Source organism: Gastrolobium bilobum, unplaced genomic scaffold (genome assembly GCF_033153095.1).
Source record: "Gastrolobium bilobum isolate Gb01-03AN ecotype WA unplaced genomic scaffold, APGP_CSIRO_Gbil_v1 utg3209, whole genome shotgun sequence".
Lineage (NCBI taxonomy): Eukaryota > Viridiplantae > Streptophyta > Magnoliopsida > Fabales > Fabaceae > Gastrolobium > Gastrolobium bilobum.
Window position 1 is genome coordinate 143,471 of NW_026899772.1, and position 12,390 is coordinate 155,860.

General features: G+C 34.1%; 2 protein-coding genes across 4 annotated transcripts; one reads left to right on the forward strand and one right to left on the reverse strand.

Moving 5' to 3' along the window:
- LOC133293377 (elongation factor Tu, mitochondrial-like) lies at positions 1-3,711 on the forward strand. Its single transcript, XM_061491950.1, has 12 exons — positions 1-185; positions 693-768; positions 910-1,002; positions 1,143-1,217; positions 1,453-1,557; positions 1,683-1,773; positions 1,888-2,093; positions 2,453-2,536; positions 2,627-2,692; positions 2,792-2,854; positions 3,013-3,253; positions 3,443-3,711. Exons 1-12 carry the CDS (start codon positions 1-3, stop codon positions 3,511-3,513), a joined length of 1,356 nt encoding a protein of 451 aa, XP_061347934.1. The 3' UTR covers positions 3,514-3,711.
- Positions 3,712-3,978: 267 nt separating this feature from the next.
- LOC133293366 (uncharacterized) lies at positions 3,979-6,841 on the reverse strand. Of its 3 annotated transcripts, XM_061491934.1 has the most exons (3): positions 6,220-6,841; positions 4,695-6,180; positions 3,979-4,561 (listed from the first exon to the last, which is right to left on the reverse strand). In XM_061491934.1, exons 1-3 carry the CDS (start codon positions 6,777-6,779, stop codon positions 4,136-4,138), a joined length of 2,472 nt encoding a protein of 823 aa, XP_061347918.1. In that variant the 5' UTR covers positions 6,780-6,841; the 3' UTR covers positions 3,979-4,135. The 3 variants fall into 3 exon arrangements, with proteins under 3 accessions (XP_061347918.1, XP_061347916.1, XP_061347917.1); XM_061491932.1 differs by having other exon boundaries at positions 4,695-6,841; XM_061491933.1 differs by having other exon boundaries at positions 4,689-6,841.
- Positions 6,842-12,390: the final 5,549 nt, after the last annotated feature.

Below are 12,390 nucleotides of genomic sequence, written 5' to 3' on the forward strand. Positions count from 1 at the left end.
ATGGCTTCCATTGCTTTCAGAAACCCAAATTCTAAGCACCTTCTTCTCTCTTTCCATTTCATATCTGCTTATCGTTCGGTCTCTCGCGGAATTTGCACCATTTCCCAAAGCTTCCCCCTCTACAGTAATGCACTTCCATGGGGTCTTGTTTCTCTGCGGAGATCAATGGCTACTTTCACTCGAACGTAAGACCCTCGTTTTCCGAGGACAATAATTCTCTCTCTTTCTCTTCTCTTTAATTGAGATGTTATTAATTGAAGGTTTTCTTTTCAGCTTCTTGTGGGGCCAATGTGTTTTATGTTATTTTGTCTTGCTTACTTGAATATAACATCTATCATTGCATGTGGTGATTAACTTGCGTACATGCAGTCATGCAGATGAAGAAAGGTGCAACCTTTAATCACTTAAATTGGAAGTGGTTATTATGTATAAGTAATATATTAGCTTGATTACCAAAAAAATATATATATATATATATTAGCTTAAATTGACCTAAGTAACTAGTTCCAATTGTTCCTTGTTTTGTCAAGTGTTCCTTTTTTGAAATTTTCCCTCAAATCAATCCTTTTGGAGGCATTGGGTATGTTTATGGATATTGAAATACAGATAGCAGTTAGAGAAGGATCTTTGCATGCTATTGTTATGAGGGTTGTTTAAATTATGTTTTCTTTTCATGTTGTTCTCTTTTGCAGAAAGCCTCACCTTAATGTGGGCACCATTGGGCATGTCGATCATGGGAAAACCACACTAACTGCTGCAATTACAAAGGTTTGGGTTGATTTCCATGTGCTGATACTTAAATAGTGGAGAGGAATTCAACTTTTTCAATTTCTTTTTGGCATTAACTTTGTGTGATTCAGGTCTTGTGCTGGGCAATACTTATACGAGAGGATTGATTTTGTGGAACAGGTGCTATCTGAAGAAGGTAAAGCCAAGGCCATTGCCTTTGAAGAAATAGACAAGGCTCCTGAAGAGAAGAAGAGAGGAATTACTATTGCTACAGTGAGAGAAAGTTCCTTTGATTTTGTTTATGTCCATACTCAAATTATGCATCTTGTGAATGATACAGAGCTAAATGTTTTACAATCAAAATTTTGTTAGCATCTCTTGAGCTTATCATAGGTTTTCTCTCGATTTTGCAGGCTCATGTAGAGTATGAAACAGCAAAGAGGCATTATGCTCATGTTGACTGCCCGGGACATGCGGACTATGTTAAGGTAAGCTTGATGATCAGGCATAGTTGGAGACAGATTATGTTAACGCATCACCATGAACAGAAAGATTATTTTTATGTCTTGGGTCCAATTTCTAAGTGTAAATTATGACTATAGTGCTTTTCCTTGTATATTGAATAAATATACATTGCATTAATTTGAAGAATGCATGATCTTATTTGAACATAATTAATGATCTTATTTTTATCTTATCTTGATTCATTTGGTGAAATTACAGAACATGATAACTGGAGCAGCGCAAATGGATGGTGGAATTCTTGTGGTTTCTGCTCCAGATGGGCCAATGCCTCAAACAAAGGAACATATACTGCTTGCTCGTCAGGTTGGTGGTTCATTTTGTTAACATATAAAAGTAAAACCAAGTTTCTATAAAATCTAAGTACATACCAAAAGCATAAAACCATAACTTATAATGTGTTTTGTTTGTTAATTGTTATCCTGTGTCAGGTTGGTGTGCCATCATTGGTCTGCTTTCTAAATAAGGTTGATGCTGTTGATGACCCAGAGCTACTTGAACTTGTGGAAATGGAACTTCGTGGTATGAAGAGTTTCTTTATAATTTTATTTGAATGGGAAGAAATAGAATCTAACACTTATCAGAATGCTTTTTCTAATAAATGGATGTGCATCCTGTGACACATTTTTTTTGCAGAGCTGCTTAATTTCTACAAATTTCCAGGGGATGAGATACCTATTGTACGAGGTTCAGCCCTATCTGCCTTGCAAGGGACTAATGAAGAACTTGGAAAGAAGGCTATCTTAAAACTAATGGAAGCTGTGGATGAATACATTTCTGATCCTGTGAGGCAGCTTGACAAGCCTTTCTTAATGCCAATAGAAGATGTTTTCTCAATTCAGGTAAGCAGAAATGTCAAATGTGTATCGGAATTATTCTTATTGAAGTATCATTTTCATAATGGAATGCAATTCCTGGGCAAAAATATAACCCTACCAAAAAGTCATTATCAATATCTATCACTATCTTCTTTTACAAGTGTTTCTTGTAAGAGGTTTCTGCTTTTTGACATAGTGCAAAATTGATAGACAGGATTAGTAGTCCTTGTATACTATATTTTTTTCTGGGAATTACATTTACTCAGTCTAATTATTGTCCTAATTATAATAATCTTATAAAATGGCCTTGCTTTAATCTTTACTGTATGCTGTTCTGTACTCTTCCTGATATGTTCCTTCTACCATCTTTGGTTTATGTGAAGGGGCGTGGAACTGTTGTGACTGGTCGTGTTGAACAAGGCACCATCAAAGTTGGAGAGGAAGTTGAAGTATTGGGACTAACACAGGTATACATGGAAGTTAACTATGTATTATCATGTCCATAAGTGTTTTGCTCTATGGTAAATGCTTTTGTATTTATCAGTCTTCATGTACAGGATGGACCTTTGAAAACTACTGTAACTGGTGTGGAAATGTTCAAGAAAATTTTGGATCATGGCCAAGTGAGTAAAATCGTATAACCCTCCTCACCCCCTCCTTCCTTTTTCCCTGAGATTTGGATTCATGAATAATTGGATATCCTAATTTGTGTTCATTTCTAGGCTGGTGATAATGTTGGACTTCTTCTACGTGGTCTGAAGCGTGATGATGTACAGCGGGGAATGGTGAGTGAAGCTGATTTAAAGTGTAAAGTAATATTAATATATGAAAAAAGAAAAAACTGCAATTCACCGTTTCATTTAGGTTCATTCATTTTATGAAAACTAACCAATTTTTTCTTTTCTTTTCCTTTTTTAAAACCTACTTTTGGTGAAAATCACAGGTTGTCACCAAGCCTGGTGCATTGAAAACGTATAAGAAGTTTGAAGCAGAGATTTATGTGCTCTCGAAAGATGAAGGTGGTCGTCATACTGCTTTCTTTTCTAATTACAGGCCTCAGTTTTACATGAGGACTGCAGATATTACCGGAAAGGTGGAATTACCTGAAAATGTTAAGATGGTTATGCCTGGTGATAACGTGACGGCAACTTTTGAGCTGATATCACCAGTTCCTCTTGAACCAGGTAGGTAGAATCTAGATGTCACACATAGAACATAAAGATGCTGCATTATCTATGATAATTGATAGGTCACAATATTTTTTTTCTATTAATTACTTAACAGAAATCAGGAGCTGTAACTGTACATGCATTGTCTTTGTTTCTTAGTTATTATTTACTTTAATTTCATATGTGCAACTTTTCTTATGACAGGACAAAGATTTGCTTTGAGAGAGGGAGGCAGAACAGTTGGTGCAGGAGTGGTCTCCAAAGTAATTGCCTAGGATGTTAGTCTGGAGTCTACAAATTTTTTTTGTTCAGTGATTTGTAAATAAGTCGTGAGTAGGGACTGAGAGCAGCATTCTAGGAGGATTCTAAGATATGACTATTGTTTACACTTGATGCGTTGGTTCCATTTGAATGTTTTTTGTGTTTTGTTTATTTGTCAAAGAACTATAATAGTTGATTTAGATATTTTTCATAGACACAGGGAAAGTGGTTGAATTTTTTTTTGGATCGGTCAATAATGCAAATTTCTTCAATATGTCTCTCATTTTACTTGTTTAGTTTATTGTTAGAATAACTATATTGGCTGCCTCCACTGTAGCACCAAAACATCCAGCACCTATATACTATGAACCTTTGTTTTGACAATATATAGATGTTATAATATAACAATCACAAGTAAAATTCCCAGTTCATAGAAATATGGATAATTTTAATCAAATATATAACATTGAATCTTTAAAATAAAAAAAATTTAAAAAAATTAATGAATAAGTTATTGAGTCTGGCTAGCTTTCCAGCCCAAGCAAACATATATGTACAAGTATACTATTACAATGGTTGCTGTGAGTCAACATGGTTTACAAATTTTGCAATATGGTTCTGTGTTTGATTGTTATTTTACCTATCTTCCAGCAACTCCAATGCTGTCTCAACCAGTGAGTGAACTGTTAGATGGTGCCGGCTCAGTCCCACACTACCGGAGAAAACATTAAAACTTTCAAGCTCTGATGTGGTCTCTAAGACACCCTCTAGCACCTCCTCCATTTGAAGATCCTTAAAAGTATGTATGTTTTCTGCTTTGTCTTTCATCATCCAAATCGCCAGCTCTATCACGAACCTCCTTATCCTTGGGACCTTAGTTGGTGGATATTGATGGTTTTTGAGAATCTGGATTAATTTATATGCCAGTTCAGCTTCAGTGATTCCACATTCTTCAAATACAGTTCTTGATTCAGTGGAAGTCATGAATGCGAAAACATTTGCTGCTAGTCCAATCATCACTTCTTGTAGCTTGTTTTCTTCTGACATGATTGCCTGAAGTATCTGCAAGGTTGAGGAATGGTTAAAAATTGATCAATTTAATCATCTATGCAATTTTTTTCTGGATAGAATAGAAACATACTATAAAGCTCACATGTTAGTAGCTCAAAATTATAATGGTCAGAGTAACACTTACTTCGGGTGCTGCAACTGTAACCCCCTTTAGCTGGTTGTAGTATTCTGTTCCACTATAGGTGCATAAATTTCTTAGAATTCTAGCAGCATTGATGCGAAGCTGTGGAACTCTCAATGTTTCTACCAGCTCTTCCAGTACTCTCAACTTCAAAATCCGATGACAATTGTTCTTGCTTTGTAATGCCAGCATTGCTAGGGCCTCAGCAGCAACACTAGTTAGATCTTTCTTTTCAGGCATGAAATGTTTGAAAAATATGTTGAACAATTCTTTAAGTACTCCACCTGTACCCCCAATCCTTTCCGTTGCCTCCTCTTCCAATGCCAAACTGGTCAAAATTTCTATGCTCAGTTTCTGTAGCAAGGGATGTTTCTCTCCATGCCTTAAAATATCTCTGATATTGCTGATTGTGAAAACTATCTCTGAAATCTCTCTTCGAAGATGTTTCCCATGAGAGCCTGCTGTGCTAGCAAGCATCTTCACCAGCTGCAGAGATCTCTTCACTGTCAGTATTTGGGATGGAGTAACATTTTCATTCTTGAGCAACCTTTCCTCAGCATGTGTGAAATCTATGATCTTAGGGAGTAGGCCTCTTGTGTTTCCAATCTTTCCACAGTTGTCATGATCATGGGCAAGTTTTTTCAGAATGAGGAGTCCCAAATGGTTAAACGTCCAGAAACCATAATTGGGATGATCAAGCACATGTTTCTTTTCTCCAATTTCATCAGCTGCAGGTATAGAATTCCTGTTAGTTTGGAGAAGAGATGATATTGATTCCATAGCTCCTGGTATCCCAGCTATGCGAAGCGAGTTCTGCTTCTTGCCAGCTAGTTTTGATAAAGTCTCCGCAGCTGATTGCCTAATTTCTTCCTCCTTGTCATCTGTCCAATTCAACATCTCAACTAGTCTCTCTACCACAGATATGGAAATTCCAATCTTTTGAAGTGTATCATCTGAAAATCTCTCACTCACCGCGAATTGGCGAAGAATTCTTGCTCCAATCAGCTGCTCATCAGGTGAGTTTGAAGCCAAGAGATCCATACCAAAACTAACGATGTCCATTTTCAAGCCATCAAATATGCTTCCATTGATACACCTAGAATAAGCATCATAAAAGAACCTCCTAATTGACACCGTCCCTGTTGGCCCCAACTCACACTCATTGTTAACCTCATCCAACAATTTGCAATAGGTGATTTTCCATTCCCAGTAAGCCTTTTCCATCAAGAACAACAAAGCTTCTGCCAGAGCCAATGCATAAAAGATATCCAAAGCAGATTCCCGGTTCCTCTTGTCAGTGTCTCCCTTGGCAACTTCTCCATAATTACGCTTGATGAGCTTTATTGATGAGAGAACCACACAAGCTGTTGCAGAAAGAAGCTGAAGCCAATACAAAAGCCTACTGATATGCCTTGAAAGGAAGAGCGATTCAACATATGGTAGAAGTGGAACATCTGAGCTAATCCATGTTCGAGTTTGTGTCCTTAACCTCATGGTATCATTATACCTTCGGGTTACCATAGTAGACTCCAACGAGTCTCTCCTACTTTGACTTTGCTTTTTAACTTCAGCAATTGGCCTCCAAAGGCTCTTAATGCTTTGAAAGAGGAAGTTAGAACTGGACCTCAACATCCTGAAGCTATTGATTCCAGCATCAGTAAGAGACCATGTGGCTTGGTGTTGCCACTCAAGTTCACGGCTTCTGCTGAAAATCCTTGTACCCTCACTCAAGAGAATGACGGTGATGAACCAAAAATCGCTTTTGTCTAAGGTAATAGCAAAACCACCAAGAAGAACAACGGTTGCCCATATAAAACCAAGAGTTCCAAGGCCAGTTGCTGTTTTTTCAAGCACTGCAAGCCTCAGAGCAAAGAGGGTAAGCTTCTTTTCTGGTGCTCTAACTTCTGTTGGAGAAACACAAGCACCAGCACCAGAACCAGAACCACTGTCTTTCTTATCAATACTGTTAAGGCCACGAGGCTCAAACATTGTGGTGGGGCTTGTGCTTGTTATCTCGCTTAGCCTCTGCAGTTCACCAACTTCTAGATGAATACTTTCTCCTTCCTCAGAAAGCCTATTATGATTCATGATGATGATAAGTCTTGATATGTATCAAATCCAATGTTTGTGTGTATAAACTTCAAAGACAAATGTTGAGGAAAGATGGGTTTTATAGAAGAATGAGTGAACAAGAATAGAGAGCTTAGGGGGCACGCTTAATATGTGGCATGTTGGGGAAAGAGTGACGCTAAACTTGTCTTTCCAAGAAGTTGGTCATGCTTTGCTAGCAATCCTAGTAACTTGGGGAAGGGTTAACTTGCTTTTATCTCTATCTATCTCTCTTGTAAAGGTAGATTTCTCTTCCTATAAAGTTTATTGTTAGCTTCAAGCTAAAACGAGCAAGTACTATGGTAGAGGGTCTTTTACCTGCAAAGTCAATAATTTTGTTTGTTAAACACCTTTGCCTTTTTTTTTATATCATCTTTGACACAGACAAATTAAGGTTCTGAGAGCCCAATGTTATCGATACGTTTGAAGAAATTTTGACATTTTTTATCAAGGAAAGTTTTGAAAAGGAAACAATATTTTTCTCAAAATTAATCAAAACTAAACACACACATTGGTGTCCTACTTTTTACACTTTCGTACGTCTTTTCATTCTGACCCTAAAAAATACTTGTATATTTGGAACTGTAATTTGTATTGGTCCTCCTCATTTTTATATATCAAATCCTAATGTGAATGAAGTTTTCAATTCAAAAGCATTGACACGAAAAAAAATAAAAAAAAAGTAAGTTGTTTGCCACCTAATAATTTTAGGAGAATCTTACTCTCATTTTACATTAAAGCATTCTCTCATGTTATAGAAAGAAGCAACGTGAGGCTGGCTCACCATTAAAAGATAAAAAAAAAAAAAAGAATGGATAAAATTTTCGAAGCAAGATAAAATGAAATAATTACCTCATATAAAATAAAAGTAGTATTTTTCATAATTTTATCACTAAACATTTTGGAGGTGTACTTGTTTCTTCTTCGAAAAAATAAAAAAATAAAAAGGACCCATTCAACATTTCGTTGAAGCAGGCATGAGATGATGAGAGCCTATGCCATTTATTATTAGAGATGAAAAGTCTACCGTCCTTAACTTAAGGACCGTTGAAAACAATTATTAAGGACCGTGATCCTTTACTATTAGTATATCTTCAATTTATGATTAAGATTTAACATTTAACAAACCAACATTTCGGTATCTAGTAGAATTGAACTAATTTCATTCCACTTGCATAACTTTTTCATCAATATACACAAACTATTAGTATGGTTCAATTTCAAACACAAATTGAAGTGGTTCGCTAAAACTTAGATATAATTATATATAGAGTAATGATATTTATACAAACAATATCATACATTATTTTTATACCATTTTTTTAGATAAAAAAATAAAAAAAAAATATTTCAATACATTTTCTCTCTACCTTTCTTTATCCAAAAAATCAAAACAAAGTGTAATAATGATATAAAGATTTTGACATGTAAATATCATTATACAATAAGAGATTATGTCGAGAGGAAATTATTAACTATCCAAGAATTGGTCCGTGTATAAAATCAATGCAAACGTGAGTCTTTTCCATTAGAGAGCATATGAAAGTGAAATAAAGAGAAAATTAGACGCAAATGTAAGTTTTCTTATCATTAGTTTTTCCGCATATTGTCCTATGGGTAAACAGGATACTATCAAAAAAAAAAATATTCGTATGATTGAAAAAGAGAGAGAGAGGATACTATCGTTTGTCTTTGGAGTGCACGGATAGGTTATCACACTCTGATATGATTGAAAAGTCTTTATCAAAATTAAAAAACGAGTTGCTCTGAAAGTCGTAGCTTATACTTAATTACTGCTGATGCGTGCTTCCGATATTTTACAATAAAAAATGGGAATATTCGTTGTGATCATTCATAATATTGAGCCTCAACTCAAAACCATTCAATTCAAATAAAACTATAAAAGCATATACTCACTCCGTTATTTATCTGCCACGTTCCATGTTCCAAGCAATTACTTGGAACTGGGTCAGATGACCATTCGCTCCGTTCACATAACAACTTGGACGGTCTGTGGTCCAAAAAAAATTTATATTTATATTTTATATTTTATATTTTTTATGAAAAAATATTTTGTTTATAAATTTTTACAAACTACATTATATATTTCGAAAGTACGTTAAGTTACATTATATATTTTTGAGAATTAATAGTATAATTTACAAAAAATTTATAAAAAATAATTATAAACATATCATTTCCCTTGTTTTAATCCTCGGGCAAAAAGGAGAGGTGCGTGTTTTCCCTGCATCGGGAATAGGTTTATCAAAAAGGAATATATAAGAATATAATCATAAAAGTAAGAATAATATAAATAAATTATTTTTAGTCATATTTTATAAAAAAAAAATATCAAGTATTATATTTTCGAGAGATAAAAGTAGCTCAATATTAATTCGATGAGTCCTTATGAGCAATAACCTACGGTTTACAAATTGGGGTCTCCGCTAAGCCTCAGGCGTGTTTGGTATGAAATGACGGGGAAGTGAGGTGAAAAATATTTAATTATCATATCTGGTTTGCATATTATAAACAAAATCTCAGAGTATTATAAACAAAATCTCAGAAAATATAATTTCCAAGTATTTTCTTTTTCAACTACATATAGGCAAATGATTATGCCACTAATCCTTTGGTATTTTTTTTTGTCAAATCTTAGATTCTGAATATAATATGTTGAGTCAAATAATTATCTTTTTTAAACGGTATTTTGGTATTTTTGATTCACATTCTCATCAATATTTTATCATTAACCAAACATAACATCAATAAAATGAACCTAACTTTTTCGACAAAATTTTGGTCAGCCAAACGCTTTTTCGTAACTTATCCAGGATAAAAAATTTCATACCATATCCTCAACCATCTTTTTTTTTTCGGCAAAAAAAAATATCTCTTGTACCAAACGCCCCTTTATTTCTTTTTTATTTTTTGGTTACATAAAGCGTTGGCAAAAAGAGAAAAATGAAAGAAAGTCAAAAAAAAAAAAGGAGGCCACAGAAGAAAGCAAAAAGAGAAAATGAATACGGACCATACAATAATGACATCTAGATTCTTTGGGTACCTTAAATAAGGGAACGCATGCCATACGTTTTTAGTTGTGGAATATCTTGTTTTTATTTTACTCGTACACGTAAAACTGAACAACACCCTTGAGTTACACTTACAAGCCTAAGCTAATGATCTCTAGCGTTCAAACTCTATATAAATATTATTACCAACAAATGAAACAAAATCAGATTATATAATTATTAAATATAATATTTCTATTATTTTTTTACTAGAAGGATATTTTATCCTTCCAACTACATATTACTTTAGAAATATTTCGATTATAATGTTTTTTTTAAATAATAAATTAATTTAAATAGATATTAGAGATTTATTTATTACAAAATTGATATCGTAAATATTTGATTTAATCAACCGGCCTATGCACGGATATAATATATAATTTAATACTAAAACATTGCTTCCACGGAAAACGCTTCTTCATATAACCACCGCCAAGTTAAATTATGACGACTATAAAAATAAAAGTAGCGATATTCTTTTAGGACCACGGTTGTAAAATCCGACCCCCATCCGGCTGGGTTGACTCGGAATTCGATGAACCGGTCATCAGACTGGTGCAGCTCAAGTATTCGACTGTCCATACATCGATCCGGTCAAATTCGATCAAAATCCGAACAAAATCGGTGATCTATCGACCCGGTCGGGTCATGCACTTAAAAAAAAATCAAAAAATCAAAAAATCAAACTCTTTTATCTTATCAGAAAAAAATGTAGAACTCATTTTAAATTTTTTTGTAATTTTATTTTCTAGTAAACTCTTCTACAATGACCTCAAATTATAATTTCCAATACTGAAGCAATTTGCGGAATAATAAATTAGAGAATGTGACATATGTTATTTTAATATAGTTGAATTTGAAAAATATGAATTCAATGTCTTTGAGAGGTATGTTTATGGAGATTATGAGTTGCAATTTAAATTGACATAGTAATAGCGTGAATTTTTATTTATTTATGCTTCATGTTTTTGAACTTATTTAGTGAACCTTGTTTAATTCATTTTAGATGTGGAGAATATAATTACATTTATATGTTCATATTTATATATATATATTTATATACTTATATATTTCCGGGTCAACCGGTCCGACCAATGATTCACCGATCTGATCAGTGACTCAATATCTAGACCGGGTCGGATTTAACAACATTGTTTACGACAATAGTGATATAGAGATTTAAGGCAACAAATTTTATGCAAAATACTCGATTTTTTAACCACCAACTCATTTTTAGTAACTTGACCCAAAAAAGAATAAAAATTAGAGACATTACATTAAATCCACGTCAGTTAAAGAAAAAATAAGGCTTGGATCTTAGACCTAGACATGTATAATTCAGGTTGATTGGGGGTTTATAAAAATATAAAATGAGAACCTGATTAAATTAAGGGAAAACATTTTCTTCTTTTAAAGGAGAAAATTTTTCTTCTACTAATAACTCATAACATAATGGGGTCCACAAAATAGTGGAGAGAAAAAAATTCAAAATAGGATCCACTTATGCTATGAGTCACTAGTAGGAGAAAAAATTTCTCCTTTAAAAGGAGAAAATGGTTTCCCTTAAATCAAAGTCACGCTTGATGGGAACCAAAAAATATAGCCATTAAACTCACAAAGTTGTGACAGTGTCTTGGATCTGGGCTTTTTGACTATTGTAGTCTTTCACTAATAAAAAATTACCATCTTGCCTTCATTTATAAATTATTTCAACAATTTAACCTTCTCAACAAACATAACATCAATCTACCCTTGTTTGACCGTTGACTACCCAGTTACCGGATAGAAAATTATTTATCCGCGTATACACCCGGTTACCCTGGTACATATCCTTATTTACCTTGGTACATACCCGGCTACCGTGGTACACACCCGGTTATCCTGGTACATGTCTTTATTTACCCTGGTACACACCCAATTACTGTGATACATATCCTTATTTTCAAAGCCCAACACGTGAATCCAACTCAAATACATCAATGAAGAAAACATGGTTAAATGAGTTTGTAATTTGTATGGAAAATTAGTCAAGAAAACATCCTCTTTAGCTAGAGCGAGTGTTAGTGAGGTATGCACATTGAGTCCCTCGTCTATAAGGCATACATACATCATTGCATATCCATAATTTTTTGTGAATAAGAGTGAAATTAAGTATATATTTTAAAATTAATGTGAAGTAAGACGAAATTTTTATAAAAATTAATGTGCATACCTCACTAACACTTGCTCTAGCTAAAGAGGATGTTTTCTTGACAAATTTTCCATACAAATTACAAACACATTTACCCACGTTTTCTTCATTGATGGATTTGAGTTGGATTCACGGTTGGGCTTTGAAAATAAAGATATGTATCAGAGTAACTGTGTGTATACCAGGGTAAATAAGGACATGTACCAGAATAACCAGGTGTGTACCAGGTAAATAACGATATGTACCAGGGTAACCAGGTGCGTACCAGGATAAATAAGAATATGTATCAGGGTAATCAGGTGTCTACTGGGGTAAATAATTTTCT